The sequence below is a fragment of the Sus scrofa genome, chromosome 3 (assembly GCF_054392235.1).
Source record: "Sus scrofa isolate SSC_HxYL_T2T_F1_AM1 chromosome 3, Sscrofa_HxYL_maternal_Yorkshire_Landrace_v2.0, whole genome shotgun sequence".
Classification (NCBI taxonomy): Eukaryota; Metazoa; Chordata; class Mammalia; order Artiodactyla; family Suidae; genus Sus; species Sus scrofa.
This window is the reverse complement of record NC_139385.1, coordinates 520,179-535,621: the sequence shown is the minus strand read 5'-3', so window position 1 is coordinate 535,621 and position 15,443 is coordinate 520,179. Positions and strand designations below refer to the sequence as shown.

Genomic DNA, 15,443 nt, shown 5'->3' with positions numbered 1-15,443 from the left:
GTGAGGCGGCGCGGAGGCCGCGGCCTGGGCCCCGGGCCGCGGCGGGGCCCTGACCAGACCCTCCGCCCCTCTGCAGTGGAAGCCCACTTCAAGCATAAACCCTAGCGAGGACGGTCCCCGAGGCCCAGGGCTCTGGACGTGCTGGACGTGGCCGGCAAGGAGACGGCCGCAGGAGGAGGGAGCCGGCTGCACACCCCCCTCCCGCCCCCCCAGGCGGCCGGCGGGGGGGGCCTGAGCTCGGCCCCCAGGACCTGTTTCTCTGGAACCTCTCTGTGGGCCTGACCGCGGACCCCGTCATGCTGCTGCGCCCCGCCCCCCGCACTGGACCACCTTCCCCGAGGCCCCCCCCCCACCGCACCCCTGATCAGGGCCCAGCCCTGACCAGGAGGCCGGGCTGGGGACAGAGCTGGCCTGCATGCCTCTCCCCCTCGTGTCCCCCACCCTCCCTCTAACAAGTATTTATTGACCCTCGGCCGTGTCTGTGGTGCGGTCCTGGGGGCTGGCGTGGAGGACACAGGAGCCGCCCGCTGCGTGTGTGGGACCTGGGGTCAGAAGCCTTCCCAGCTGGGGCCCCCAGGGCCCGTGGCTCATGTCCACTGCCCACGGGGCACGTCCCTCGCTGGCTCGGGACTCGGTGCTGGCCCGTGACCTGTGCCCTGCCGGCCCAGCGAGCTGCTGGCCTGAGGCTGCAGGCACTGAGCCTCTCTTGGTGTGTGTGTTGGGGCGGGTGGCAGTGCATGGGGGTCCTGTCCTCCCAGGAACCCAGCGTGTTGTTGGGCGGGGGGGCACCTGCCCGCTTACCTGGGTCTCGTCCTGTCTGGCCCAGACGTCCCCAGGAGAGGCCTTGACCAGCTACGGGACCAGAGGCGGGTCCCCTGAGCCAGGACATCCCATGTACCCCACATCACATCCCAGAGGAAAGCGGGGGCTCTGGATCCCCCAGGAGCAGGGTGCCTGAGGGCCTTTGCCCAGGTTGTGGGCCCAATGCCCGGGGAGCTGCCCAGATCCTGGGCGGGGCCGCAGGGATGAGGGGACCCCAACAGGCCACGGGGTCCCCAGGACGGTAGGGCCAGGGCTCAGGACCACCACAGGGTCACCCCGTTCTCCCCAAGACCTTCCTGCCCCGGGCAGGTGCCTCCAACCCCGGGGGGCAGCAGGCTCCCCTGCCCTCCTGAACCAGGGCCACTGTCTCCCGGTGGAGGAAACCCAAGCCCCAGAGGCCGAGGGCCTGCCCTGGGTCAGGAGTGGAAGCGGAGGCCCATGTCTCCCGCCCGCGCGGGGCGGCCCCACGCCCTTCGGACGGGCCTCCACTCTGCGCCGAGGGCGAGGCTGACCGAGCGTGTGCGTGTCCTCGCACTGTACCCACGAAGAGTCCGAGGAGGAACCAGACGGCCCGAGCCGCCACAGCCACAGCAGCGGCGGGAGAACCTGACCGAAACGGGGCGTCGCAGGGATGCAGGCGAATCAAACCCGAGAGGGGGCGCCTCCTCCCAGCCCCCGCGCAGGCTGTGAGGCCACAGCAGGCCGCTGTCCGCAGATGGGGTTGCCCAGGTTCAAGACAAACACCGTATGTTTACACCGAAAACCATGACACTCCCCTGACACCGGCTGCGCCCCCCCCCCCCCCGACACACTCTGGACAGACCTGCAAGACACGGGTCCCAGTGGCCACCGCGCAGCCCGGCCCACGGCCCCGGAGCTCACTCAGAAAGGACCAGTGCTGCCAAGCCCAGTAGAAAGGATTTATTTAAGCTCAACAAGTCTCACACCTTCCTTTAAATTCCATTTTTACAGTAAATGAGATTGTGTACGCGGCTCCTTCCCCATGCATGATCAGCGGGTATTAATCTACAAGTCTCATTTTAATCGTGAAAAAATAAAGTGTTTCCCCTTTTGTGACTCTCCCGGGAACAGCTGGCGCAGCGTCGGGGAGAAAGGACAGGCCTGCTCGCTCCCGGGCTGGTTATTTGGTTAAAACCTAAAATGTCAGGTAAGGACTCGGTCACCCACGGAAATAAATATTGCCTCACGAAGGTGCCCGGGTCTGCGGCCTCCCTGCCAAGACGCCGTCGCGGGGCCGGGCGCCCGCCCGCCGCCCGCGGACCGGCCTCCCCAAGCAAACCAGACACGAGGCCCGGAGAGGTGGCGGCTCGGCACGGCCTGCGCTTTATTGGGGCATCGCAAGGTACACGGCGGCGGCCCAGCCGGCGCGGCCCCGCAGCCCGCGGCCCCGGCGGCCACGGGACACCCGCCGCGAGGCCCCGCGGCCAGGGTGCCGGGGCCCGGGTCTGCACTCGAGTTGGGAACCACACCCGCCGCGGTCTGGGCGTCTCCGTGCAGGTCGCGGGCGTCAATCGAGCTCAATGGGGCTGCTGTCGTCCTGACTGTCCTCGCCCTCCTGCTCCGAGGAGCCCATGAGGCTGCTCAGAAGGTTCCCTGGAAGGAGGCGCAGGGACCGTCAGGGCTGCGGCCGCGCCCCGTCCCCCCGCGGCCCCGACCCCCTGAGAGGCAATGGACATGCACCCGCCGCACCCGCCAAAGGCCCCGGTGCCCGGCCAGGAGACACCCCGGTGGCTGACCAGGGGCCGGTGTCGCCCCCTCGCGTATCCGCTCTCAAGGGACGCCCCGTCAGACCTGCGGTCCCAAGGCCACGCGGCGTTCCCGCTGCTGTGCCCGGTGGGCAGCCGCGCCCTGGGACACTCGTCCCTTCACGTCCCTGCTTTCCACCCAAAGAACAGCCCTCCCGTCAGGACAAGATCCAAGTTTAGAAAAGGGCCCTGCACCCAGCACCAGGTGCCCACGGGCCAAGGGGAGCAGTGCTCTCGGGCCCCCAGCCCATGGACACGCCACGCACGCGGCGGGGGCAGGGGTGGGGGTTCTGACAGAAGAGGCAGAGTCAGGACGGGGTCCCCGGGACAAGCGGAGGCGGCAAGAGCGATCGGAGCAGGCAAGTGCTGCCCCTACGTCGACGAAAACTCCCGAGAGACAAGGTTTACAAACACGAAGCCCGACTTCTGCTGAAGGGCAGCAGCGTTTCAATCCTCCGGGCGAGGGAAAGACCTTTCCGAGGGACACAACCCCACGACAGCCACGCAGACAACAGCACGTCCCCAGGGCCCCCCGGGCAGGGCGGTCCAGACGGGGACCTGGACACGCAGGGGGACACCATGGCCAAGGCACCCTGGAGCAGCACGGCCTCGCGCAAGGGACCAGCCCCGCTGCGAGGCCCCTGCAGCAGCTCCGGGGCGGAGACCGACGCGGTGCGTGGGCCCAGGTAACGCAGAGCAGACCTGGTCCCTGGAGAAGGAAGCTGCGCAAGCCCAGCACCGCGGGACCGCAGGCAGGGCGGGCGCGAGCCTGCACATCCGGACTCTGAGAAGCGCTAAGACAGGAAGGATGACCACAGCCACTTCAACGTGCAGGACGCCCCGACCCCACCCTGCAGGACTCAGGTGCTGGGGGAGACCCCAGGCTGCGGCCGCGGATGGACGGGCAGGACACGGGGAGGCGGGGTCAGAGATCTGGCCGCTGGCAGCGACGACCACTAGCACAAAGGGACACACACCCCGAAGAGGCCCGAGTGGGTGAGGAGGGCACTGGGTTATCAGTCTCCCACCAAAGGCGGTGGGAGCGAGAAGCGCCACTGACCTGGCACCACCGGCCTCCTCAAACTTCTCTGAAGAGCGATGCATGGGGGACACTTCCTGGCTCATTTACGAGGCCAGCACAACCCTGATACCAAAGACACGACACAGGAGGGAAAACTACAGACCTGGGACCCCTACGGACACACCGACGCAAGAACCACTTCCAAAATCCTAGTGCACTGAATGCAGCCGCATTCGGAACCCACCCGGCACCACGACCAGGTGGCTCTGTCTCCGGGATGCAAGGCCGGCTCATCTATGAAGGTCGACGCCCGACAGTAACAGAAGAAAGCAAGAGGCAGTGACCGCCGCCAGCGCCCCAGGAGAAGCACCCGTCGGAGTCAACGCTCTCTCACCAAGACGCTCGCCACGAAAGCACAGACGGAAGCAGCTGCTCACACTACGCCGTGACCGAAGTCCTGTGAGCAGCACACATCCCCCCGGGGGGGACAGACCACAGCCTCTCCTCCGACCTCAGCAACAAGGGCAGGGATTTTGCGGCCACCACGTCTGTTCACCTGGAGCGACCCAGGTGTGCACGGGGCGGGCCCACTTCTGCATGGACTGTTCTCAATGAACATGGTTGAATCCATGGACCCAATGTGCCAACTGCCCAGGGGATCGGCCCCTCCCCTCCACACGGTTCAGAGGTCAGCTGTGCTGCAAGTCTAGCCCAAGCAACTAGGAAAGAAAAAGAAAAGGACTCCAGATTGGAAAGAAGTAACGTTATGCGTTTGCAGATGGTATGACTCTACAGGCAAAAATTCCTAAAGAATTCACAAAATAATTGTTATTTACAGAAACAGTTCAATTTATAGTAGCATCAAAAAGAACTAAAATACTTAGTAATTAGCTTAACGAAGGTGAAAGACTTGTACAATGAAAACCATAAAACAAGGCTGACAGAGATGAAAGCCCTAAAAGGCAAACGCAGCCCATGTGCCCAGACTGAAAGACAATACCGCTAAATGTCACCACCACCGCAAGCAATTTACAGGCTGAAGCTGCAAATCCCCAAAACATTTCTTTTTTGGGTGGAAACAGAAAAACCCGTCCTAAAATTCTTACGGAATCACGACTGACTCAACTGGACAAAATCTTAAAAAAGAACAAAGCTGGGAGTCTCACGCTCTGACCTCGAAACTGACTACGAAGCTCTAGTCGTCAAAACAGCGCGGTCCTGGCAGAGGGACGGACGGGGACCACGGGAAGGGCGGGCCCAGAAAGGACCCTTGAACACAGGTCCCGGATTTGTGGCAAGGGTTCCATGCCTTCTCCACAAATGTTGCCGGGAAAACTGGAAAGCCACTCGCCAAAGAACGAAGCTGGACCCTCAGTAAGTGAAACCGCACATGAGCAGGTCACCTCAAGGTGGATCGGGGACGTATGGGGAAGCCTGAAACGGTAAGGCTCTTACAAGAACTCACAGGGCGAGAGCTTTGTGACACTGGATTTGGCAGTGATTTCTTGGAAACGATGCCAAAGGCACAAGCGACAGAAGAACAGACAAACTGGACTAAGTGAAAACCGAGCAAGTCTGAGATCGACACGCACTCCAGGCACAAGAAAGGCGCCACGGGAGCGAGGGGGGACCAGGTGGGAGGCGGAGGGCCTCTGAGGGCAGCACGACGCCTCCGCGGGATCCTGTAATGCTGGACACGTGTCGCCACACGCTTGTCCGCACCCAGAGAACACGACCGCCAAGAGGGAACCCTGATGTCGCCTCGATGCAGGTGCACTGACTGGGGGGGATGCTGATAATGGGGGTGGGGGGGTGAGGTTTCTGTACCTTCCCCTTCACTTCGCTGGGAACCCAACCCTGCTTACAAACGTAATAAAGCCCTTAACAAAGAAAAAGGCAACCCAGAGAATGGACGGTAACACCTGCAATCACCTCGGGTGAGGGGTTAACGCCTGACGCGGAGAAGCTGAAAAACAGCCGGCCGGATTCAACACCAGACAAAGGCCTTGAAGGGACAGACACACAGGTGGCCCGAGAGCACATGAGAGAGAGCAAGCGCGACGTGACCCGTCCCCAGGGACACGCCAGGCAGGACGCGCCAAAGCCCCACCTCGCGGCCCCCGGGGGGGCTGTGGTCAAAACCCAGCCAACAGCACGCGCGGCCAGACCCCGGAGGGATAGGGGCAGCCTCTGTGGGGAACCAGTGGCGGTTCCTCGGAACACGGACTAGAAACACGCGGTGAGGAAGCAGGTCTGCTTGCGGGACAGCCAGGGAGGAAGGCCTTCGAGAGAGGTCAGCCCCCGCGTCTTCACCGCAGCAGCCCTCGCAGCAGCTGGGGGGCCACCCGGGGCCCCGGACGAACGCACAGATACGCAAACCGTGGGCCAGGCACACGGCGGCCACGATCCGGCCCAGGGGGCAAGGCGGGGGGGAGTGGGGGGGATCCCACACCTTCACACCTTCCCGGCGCGGCCGCGACTCCGAGTGAGCTGCTCGCACAGAGAAGGACGGGCCGCGGGGATCGCACGCCCGGGGGCAGCAGGTTCGCGAGAGGAGCGGGGTGGCAGTGCCGGCAGGGCCGAGGCTCCGGGCGGGCAGGCGGCACAAGGCCCACGCCGTGTGCACAGCTCCCGAGCCCGTCCCGTCCCCAGACCTGGCCAGGACGGGCCCCTGCCCCGTGGGGACCCTCCCCCACCGCCCCCGCAGAAAGGGACCCGCCTGGCGCCCGGCGCAGCCGCGGGCCTCCTTACCTAGCAAGCCTCCGTACGAAGCCGTCTGCTTGGGCGGCACCCCGAAGAAGAGCTGGCCGATGCGGTCGAGGTACTGCGGGGACAGGACGCGGCGGTCGGCGGCGCGGGGCAGCCCGGCCCACCCCCCCCCCCACGGCGCCCCTGGCCCTCACCTCGTTGTACATGGGGTCCCGCCGCAGCGACGGCTGGTACTGCTCACACAGCACCGTGAACACCGCCAGCTTCCCCCTGCCGGCGACACGCGTGCTCAGCCCCGCCACCCCCGGCTCCCCACGCGCCCCCCCCAGAGCCACCCTCCCCCGCACACCCCCCACCCCAACACCCCGCCCCCCCACAGCCACACCCCAACTCCTCCCCACGCCACACACACACCGACACCCCCACGCCTCTTTCCTTTCCACCCCCCTTCACACACACACACACAACTGCACACACCTGACGTCACCACGCCACACACCCTACACAGCCCAGCTGCACATTCAAAGCTCCACACACACACCCCCCAAGCTGTCAGGACACCCCCGACACCCCCCACAACGGTCCCCTCCAGAGACGCGCACCCCCTCTTACCCGTCGAGAGCCAACAGCAGAAACCAGATGAAGTTGAGCAGGGGCTGCACGAACGGGGGGCCGTTCTCGATGGACGGGTGCTTCTGCGTGTACGTCGTGAACACCACCGACGCGCTGCTCTTGTTCTTCAAGCAGAGAAACCTGCAGACACCCACAGCCCGGTGACGCCGCAGGCGGGTTCCCACGGGCGCCGCCCAGAGAGCCCCAGCCCGGCCCCGCAGCCGGGGTCCCCGCGCAGCACAGGCGTGACGAGCCGGGCCTGGGCAGGGGACATGCCCGAGGTCCACGGGGCCTCGAGATGGCCGGGCTCCCGGACCCCCACACCTGTCAGACCCCTGCCCACGAGGGCACGGCAGGCCTAGGGGCCTGGGACCACGCCCACCCGGGCCCGCGACAAAGAGGAACAGGCGAGAAGGGGCCCCGTCCCGGGCAGACGGACACTGCATGCTCGAGCCAGGCTGGGGAGCTCTGCCTTCTAAGACACGTGTCATCTTCAAGCTACGGCTCAGCGCCAGGCCTCACGGGAGCCGCAGCAAAGACGCCCCCCATGCCAGCGCGCCCCCCCCACCCCCAGATCAAACCCCTTGTAGGGAAGGAAATGAACGTGTCAAGAGACACATGGCGTGGGAGTTCCCGTCGTGGCGCAGTGGTTAACGAATCCGACAGGGAACCATGAGGTTGTGGCTTCGATCCCTGGTCCTTGCTCAGTGGGTTAAAGATCTGGTGTTGCTTGGAATTCCCGTGGTGGCGCAGTGGAAATGAGTCCGACTAGGAACCATGAGGCTGCGGTTCGATCCCTGCCCTTGTTCAGTGGGTTAAGGATCCGGCGTTGCCGTGAGCTGTGGTGTAGGTTGCAGACACGGCTCGGATCCCGCGTTGCTGTGGCTCTGGCGTAGGCCGGTGGCTACAGCTCCGATTGGACCCCTAGCCTGGGAACCTCCATATGCCGCGGGAGCGGCCCAAGAAATAGCAAAAGATTAAAAAAAAAAAAAAAAAAAAAAAAAAGAGAGAGAGAGAGACGCATGGCGTCAGCAGCGCAGGGAGCGCAGGCCCCAGGTCACCGGACGTGAGCCCTGGGACCCCGCAGGCCTGCTTGCGCCTCCTCTGCCTCTGCCGCGTTGCAGTACCTTCCGGATAAATGGCTGACCGTGAACACGGGAGGAGGAGGCCCAACGAGCACGGAGGGGCAGAGACCCAGAGCCGGGGCGGGCGGGGCCGCGTCTGGACCCAGAGCCGGGGCGGGCTGGGCCGCGTCTGGACCCAGAGCCGGGGCGGGCTGGGCCGCGTCTGGACCCAGATCCACCAGGAAGGACCCACGGCCCTCGGGGGAAAGCGCCGACTGACCCCCGAGCACCTCGCGCCCGGGCGCTGCCCACGAGTTACAATCGCACGTGTGCTTACAGGGACCCTGAAGCCCCCAAAACGGGACAGAAAGGGGGGAAGACAAAAACCAACGGCAGCAAAACCCATCTAGACACCAGCGGGACTCCCACGGCCCAGCGGACGTTTCGCAGGCGGGCCTGGGGAGCCGCGCGGGGACCCCAGAGGCTTCGGGAGGGTGGCACCTACTGCAGGACGGCCTGGGCCACGAACATGTCCACCTCGCTGCGGAAGCCCCGGGACGTGGAGTACTCCACCAGCATGTTGGCGCAGCCTTCCCCGTCGCTGGAGTGCAGGAAGTGGTACCGGGACTCACAGTAGTTCTGTTCTGGGGGGCGGTGGGGGGGGGGAGCTGTGAGCGCCAGCACCCCCCCACCGCCCCGGGGGCCTGACCTCGCCATGCCCATGTCCGGAGACCTGGCAGCCGGCCTGGCTGGGGTGGGCTGGCTCCCTGCGTGCAGGACGGCCGCCCAGCTCCCACTCCCCCCGGGCCACCCCCACACCTGCTCCCACGCCACCCAGATCCTGCTCCTTCGGATAAACGTCCCGCCTCCCAGGCCAAGTTGCCAGCCTGGCTGGCCTCGAGCCCCAGCTGCCTCCACCTGCTCAAGGCCCCCCTTCCTGCCCCCCTATCGCCCCCCCCGCCGCCTGCACCAGCTCCAGCTCCCCCACCCGCACCCGCTCCCTTTGGGAAGCAGCAGCCTTCTCTGTGTGGGTGTGTCTGGTCTCTACCCACCTCCCCCCAGAACGACCTTGGAGCAGCCCCAGAAGACAAGGCAGCTAAGTGCCGAGGTGCCCCAGAGCCTGGAAGAGGCGCCCACATGAGGCACTCCCGGCCGGGGGAACCAGGGGCGCTGCCCACACAGTAGCCTGGGGGCAGCCAGTGGCAATCGCGCCTGCAAAACACCTCAGCACTGGGTCCCTGGAGCACCACCCACCAAATGCGCTTAGCAAAGCACATTAACACGCCCTAGCTCTCCACTAATGTCTTTTTAGGGCTGAACCCGCAGCACGTGGAGGTTCCCAGGCTAGGGGTCGAATCAGAGCTGCAGCTGTCTGCTTACACCACAGCCACAGCAATGCCAGATCCGAACCGCATCTGTGACCTTCACCACAGCTCATGGCAACACAGGATCGCTGACCCACTGAGCGAGGACAGGGATTGAACCCGTGTCCTCACGGATACCAGTTGGGTTCATTACTGCTGAGCCACAATGGGAACTCCCCCAATCCAATGTTTTATATTAAATATCTAAGAGCTCAACCGTGTGAACCTCCGCCAGGCCTCTGAGCAGCCCTGCAGGCACCCCATGTGCTGCTTCCCAAACCAGACTCCCACCAACACAGACCCCACCCCGTTCTCCTTGTCACCTGCTCTGGTTTCGACATCATTTCTACCTGGCACCTCCCCCGGGCCCCACAAACACCGGTCTCACCCCATTTTCTGCCTGGCACCTCCCCCAGGCCCTCCAAACACAGGTCTCACCCCATTTTCTGCCTGGCACCTCCCCCGGGTCCCACAAACACAGGTCTCACCCCATTTTCTGCCTGGCACCTCCCCCGGGTCCCACAAACACAGGTCTCACCCCATTTTCTACCTGGCACCTCCCCCGGGCCCCACAAACACCGGTCCCACCCCATTTTCTGCCTGGCACCTCCCCCGGGGCCCCACGAACACAGGTCTCACCCCATTTTCTACCTGGCACCTCCCCCGGGTCCCACGAACACAGGCCTCACCCCATTTTCTGCCTGGCACCTCCCCCGGGGCCCTCCAAACACAGGTCTCACCCCATTTTCTGCCTGGCACCTCCCCCGGGGCCTCACAAACACCGGTCCCACCCCATTTTCTGCCTGGCACCTCCCCTGGGCCCTCCAAACACAGGTCTCACCCCATTTTCTACCTGGCACCTCCCCCGGGGCCCCACGAACACAGGTCTCACCCCGTTTTCTACCTGGCACCTCCCCCGGGTCCCACAAACACGGGCCCGCCCCCATTTTCTACCTGGCACCTCCCTCGGGCCCCACGAACACAAGTCTCACCCCATTTTCTGCCTGGCACCTCCCCTGGGCCCTCCAAACACAGGTCTCACCCCATTTTCTACCTGGCACCTCCCCCGGGCCCCACAAACACAGGTCTCACCCCATTTTCTACCTGGCACCTCCCCCGGGCCTTCCAAACACAGGTCTCACCCCATTTTCTACCTGGCAACATCCCCGGGCCCCACGAACACAGGCCTCACCCCATTTTCTGCCTGGCACCTCCAACATGCTGAGCAAGACAGGTGCGCCCGCCCTGCAGTTCACCGCCTGGGACGAGGAGGGAGCGTGGTGGGCGGGCTGTTTGCTAACGCAGGCCCCGTCTACACAGCTCACCTGTGCTCGTGTCCAGAGGAAGCCGCCTTCCGCCTACACCTTCAAAGTCCTACAGCCTCGGGGGCCGTGCCCAGTGGCAGGGCGCCAAGGCATCTGCCCACGGTCACGTCCCTCCACCTGAGCCTGCCCGGGTGATGCCCCGCGAGGCGGCGGCCCGGCCCCGACCTGCACCAGGGCCCAGGCCGAGGGGGGAGCAGGGCGGCCTGCGGGGCCTGAGCGCTCCGCCCCCACCGCCGGGCGAGTCGCAAGGGGATTGGACGTCGGAGCTCCAGTGTCCAGACCCGGCCAACCGAGCTCTCCCTCGTCCGCGCGGCGGCAGGTGAGCGCGGTCCGTCAAACCGGAGGATGGAAAGAAACAGCAGCCCCGGGGCCGAGGGACACCTGCTCCGCGGGCCCCGGGCCCTCGCAGGTGCCCAGCCTACCTTTCCACAGCGTGAGGGCCAGCAGCTGGTGGAGCCGGGGGTGGCCCAGCTTCCCCGATCCTCCGCTGGACCACTTCAGGGCTCGGGACACAAACGCCACGCGCTCTGGGGAGTTGGGATCCATCAAGCTAAACAGCTTCGCCAGGCTTTCTGCAAACAAGACAGACAAGCAAACCCGCGGCGCCGCCGGTTTTCCCACCGTCTCACGTCGCAGAGAAACTGAAAACAACCACTTCGCTCCGAAAGCAAACAAGGCAGCGGCCAGCGTGTGTGGGGGGGTGTGTGTCCCGGGCCGCCCCCAGGGACCTCGGTGCAGTGCCCGCCCCACGGCTGAGCCCACGCTGGGGAGCAGGCCCCAGGGGACCCTCCTTGGCCTTTCCAGGCGGGCAGCTTGCAGGAAGGGCTCCCCAGTGGGGGCGGGCCAGCGAGCCGGGGGCCAAGACCCCCCGGGCCCACCTCGGGGCGGGCTGGGAGGCCGGGCGGGCCTGCCGGGCGGCTGGGGCTGGGGAGGGAGTCGCTGTGGGTGGGAGACCAGCACGGAACGGGCTCCGGGGCGAGCGAGCGGGGGAGCGGGGAGAAAGCCTCACCGAGCAGCTCGTCGGCCACCTCGACCTCCGCCTTCTCCAGTGACTCCAAGACCAGCATGGACAAATCGGCGGCGCTGTTTTGCTACAGACACGGGGAAGGGCAGAGGCCGTCGGAAGCAAGGCTCCGGCCCGTCTCCAGGAGACAGGCCGGAGCTGGGCGGCGGCTCGGGCTCTGGGGCGACCGTGACCCAGCAAACCTACGGCGCCGCCGTCGGCGCAGCCGCAGACCCCGGCGGGGAGCCGGAGCGCAGCCCCAGCCCGCCCCGCCCGCTTACCTGGCCGTGGCTGAAGAAGAGCAGGGCTCCGGAGCACATGAGCTCGCGGGCCTCGGCGTGCTTGCTCTGCGACATGTACCTGCGGCAGAGAGGGCTGCGGTCAGGGCCCGCTCCGCCCGTCTGCCGGCCGCACGCTCCCGGCTTGGGAGGTTGAACACGAAGGACCCGCGTGCCAGGAAACAGACGCCTTACACAGCCAGCGTGCGACACTCGCACCTCCGCAGGGGCCGAGCAGAGCTGGGCCTGGGTTCCTGGGGGGCCGCGTGAGCCGGCCTGGCACCACCTCCCCTCCCCGTCTGGTGACAGTGCCCCCCGGGGACCCTGTCTCTGCCCAGAAGCAGCACCTCCCTGGAGCAGGGCAGGCCTGGGTTCCTCCTAGTCCTGCGACACGTGCGCAGTGGTGGGCGTGTCCCAGGTCAGGGTCGTGCCAGCCCAGCTGTGCTTCTGCAGGGGGCAGGCGGCACCATTCCCCGAGGGGCGGCAGGGAAGGACGGCGGCTTAGAAGAGCAGGGGAAGAGTGAAAGGCCCGCAATCCACACCCCCGGGGCCACACGGGGAGCCACCTGCCTCGGAAGCCTCCCTCTCGGCCCAGCCTGCCAGCCCCCTGTGCCCCACTGAAGGGGTGCCCCTCGCCCAGGAGCCCCACCACGGCTGGGGTGGCTGGGCCCACAAGCCTGAAGTGTCTCGTTCAGAACGTCTGGAGTTCCCTGAGGCCTCAGCAGTGAAGGCTCTGGGGTTGTCACTGCTGTGGCTGGAGTTCGATCCCTGGCCCAGGAACCTCTGCATTCCCCAGGCACGGCCAGAAATTAATTCTTCATTCTATTTAAGAGGCAAAATTCTGTCCACAATCAACACAGATCTCAGGAGGGTCCCTCCGGGCAATGACTGCAGAGGTGACCAGCCGCCCTGCAGAGCAGCGGCAGGAGGACGAACCCTCCAGGCCTGCAAAACAGACCCTGCTCTTCCTGGCACAGAGGACCGGGGAGACGGCGAGGGCCCGGGCCGCCCACAGCTTCGAAGAGACCGAGCGAGGCCTCCAGCTGACCAGTGAGCACGGCCCACTTCTGGGGCACAAGCACCCACATAGTCCAACCGGGCTGTGGGACACAGCGTCAGTGACCAGCAACACAGGGGATGAATCCGAAAGGCGAATGGAGAAAGGCGGTCCCCACACGCCGGCCGGCCCTCAGCGATGAAGATGAGTGACACGCACAGGGTGACTCTCGACGTGCTGTGCTGAGGGATTCAAAACCAGGTAAAAAGAGTTCACGGTCCATGATCGCACTGACACAAAACTCCAGAAAACACAACCCTCCGTCGCGACAGAGACCAAGGGGTACTGGGGGGCGAGGGGTGAAAAATCCATCATGGAGGTGGAGGAGGAAGCTTTTGGGGGTGATGCATGTTTTCGACACCTTGGTAATCATTTCTTGGGTGTCTACCTATGACAAAGCTCATCAAATTGTACATTTTACGTAAACACTTAAAGACAACGATTTGTAGGAAGACATAAAAAAAAGTTAGCACAACGTGGTTGAGCTGACTCAGGCAGCTATGCGCCACGCAGGGCACTAAACCAGGGCTGCACCGGTGCGCCCGCACAAGAACGGTTCCCTGCAGAGACACGGACGACCCCAGGCCTCTGCGGCCAGGCCCACTGGACGGCCACCGGGACTGGCCACCACACGCCCCAGAGGGGCCCAAGGCAGACCTTTACTCCTCAGGAATCCTGGAGAGAGAGGAGCCCAAAAACAACCCACGAGGAAGCCAAGGCAGCCTGGATCACGCGGACCCCGGCCAAGGCCAGACTGCTGGACAGCCTGCATCTGTCCCCACGTGACCACGAACTACACCCTGGGCACCCAGACACACCTCTTTGAGGCGAATCAGCGACTGCGTTCCTGCTCCAGCAGTGACTGCAGAACTGGCTCAAAGCAAGGAACGCCATGTCCATTGTGGGACGATCCAGTTTTGCTGATTAATCACCGGGTCAAATGTTCACATACAAATCCCCAGGAACAGCAAGCACCAGGGCAAGTCGAGAAGGCTACCAAACCTCCCCACCACAAAACGGGAGTGGCTAAGCTGCCAGGCGGAAGCCTCGCGGAACAGACTTTCGGGCTCATCCGCTTGAAGAACCATCAGCTCACTCCTACCCCGTCCTCTGGGCCACGGAGCCCAAACATGGTCTCAGGCATGAGGTGCCACGTCTAACCAAACTACAGCAAAGCAGAAAGTACCACTAGGCTTCCCAAGATAGTGATTCAACCTGCTATTTAAAGAAAAAATTTAGATCTAGGGCTAAGCCGTGTAAGCGAGACCCGCCTGCCCTTAAAGCATTTGCTGTTTTCTGGCAGCTTGTAAAGAAAAAGCAGTCAAATGCAACAGATGAAATCCTCTAAAATTATCTTTAAATTGTAAAGAACGGCCCAGCTATTTTCTGGCAAGAAACCTGAAGGATGACAGAGTAGCCGTGATATACAGGAATGGCTCACAAAGGTAAGCAAGCAGAGCTAAAAATCACAGCAGTGGCGGTGTGACGGCAAGAGCGTGACACACTGCCGTCCAAAAGGAAAGGGAGCCAAGGCAGCACTTGCCAAATTCCTAAGGCCGCACTAAAGGCAGACGGTGTATGTAACACAGCGCATCCCAGTGTCACCTCAAGGATCACCCACAGCTGAAGGTCACTCGACTCTGCCGACAAGCTTCTCTGCGCGTCTTGAGGCCCTGTTTTCACACGCGCAGCCCATCGCGTTCGGTACTCAGCACATTTCAGATGCGCGACAGCCCCACGTGGCCAGCGGGCAGCGCAGGTACAACAAAAATACCGAGTTTACAGAAACAGCTGGTCTAGTGACAAAACCTAACAGGCGGGTGAGCAAGGCCGACAAAACATGGGAAACAGGTTCACAGCCTCGCGGCCGGATGCCCAGAGGGAGGAAAGCCGCGAGGCTGCGAGCGGGGCTTCCAGTCCAATGGCCCTCGGGCCGGGGCGGGGGAGGCGGAAGCCGGTTTGGGCCGGGGCTGGAGTCTGGGTTCGAGCCGGGGTCCGGAGTGTACGTGCGGGATTCGGGTCTGGACCGGGTCCGGGGCCTCGGCCAGGAGTTTTGGTCGGGGTTCGGGTCTGCGTCCGTACTCTGGACTGGGTCCCGGGTCTGGGTCGGGATCCGGAGCCTTCGTTCGGGGTTTGGGCCGGGGTGTGGAGTCCGGACCGGGTCTGGGGTCTCGGCCAGGGGTCCACGGTCTCGACTAGGGCTTTAGGTCTGTGTCTAGTCTGGGGTCAGGCGTCCAGGGCCGGGGTCTCCCTGCCGGGCCGCAGTCCTACCCCCGCCGCCGCACGGCCGCCAGCTCCCACCGCCTCGGTGACGGGCAGCGGCGCGGGCCAATGGGGCCGCGGGGCGGCGCGACGCGGCCAATGGCAGGCGTCCGGGGGCGGGGCGCCGGGCTCGGCGGTCGGGGGGAAAGCCCTGGAAGGC

At 64.5% G+C, this 15,443-nt stretch overlaps 2 protein-coding genes and 1 long non-coding RNA gene across 28 annotated transcripts in view; 2 read left to right on the top strand and 1 right to left on the bottom strand.

Moving 5' to 3' along the window:
- ADAP1 (ArfGAP with dual PH domains 1) overlaps positions 1 to 1,899 on the top strand; it is an 81,589-nt gene extending 79,690 nt beyond the window's left edge. For 22 of the 23 annotated variants that reach the window (XM_085015886.1, XM_085015884.1, XM_085015874.1 and 19 more), the window contains one exon: positions 77 to 1,899. In XM_085015886.1, the coding sequence (XP_084872012.1) occupies positions 77 to 105 (29 nt within the window). In that variant the 3' untranslated portion in view covers positions 106 to 1,899. 23 annotated transcript variants of the gene reach the window in all.
- The window catches only part of GET4 (guided entry of tail-anchored proteins factor 4), a 13,955-nt gene continuing 240 nt past the window's right edge, over positions 1,729 to 15,443 (bottom strand). Inside the window, exons 1-9 of one of the 4 annotated variants that reach the window (XM_085016281.1) lie at positions 14,565 to 15,328; positions 11,968 to 12,046; positions 11,693 to 11,774; positions 11,106 to 11,255; positions 8,500 to 8,638; positions 6,931 to 7,071; positions 6,513 to 6,588; positions 6,361 to 6,433; positions 1,729 to 2,436 (exon numbers count right to left, since the gene is read on the bottom strand). In XM_085016281.1, the coding sequence (XP_084872407.1) occupies positions 2,351 to 2,436; positions 6,361 to 6,433; positions 6,513 to 6,588; positions 6,931 to 7,071; positions 8,500 to 8,638; positions 11,106 to 11,255; positions 11,693 to 11,774; positions 11,968 to 12,042 (822 nt within the window). In that variant the 5' untranslated portion in view covers positions 12,043 to 12,046; positions 14,565 to 15,328 and the 3' untranslated portion in view covers positions 1,729 to 2,350. Of the gene's footprint in view, positions 2,437 to 6,360; positions 6,434 to 6,512; positions 6,589 to 6,930; positions 7,072 to 8,499; positions 8,639 to 11,105; positions 11,256 to 11,692; positions 11,775 to 11,967; positions 12,047 to 14,564; positions 15,329 to 15,443 lie in introns of those variants that run through there. The other 3 variants (XM_021085942.2, XM_021085941.2, XM_021085940.2) reach the window with 3 other exon arrangements.
- The window catches only part of LOC110259828 (uncharacterized), a 21,930-nt gene continuing 21,128 nt past the window's right edge, over positions 14,642 to 15,443 (top strand). The window contains exon 1 of the long non-coding RNA XR_002342186.2: positions 14,642 to 14,780. This is a non-coding gene — a long non-coding RNA (uncharacterized LOC110259828). The remainder of the gene's footprint in view (positions 14,781 to 15,443) is intronic.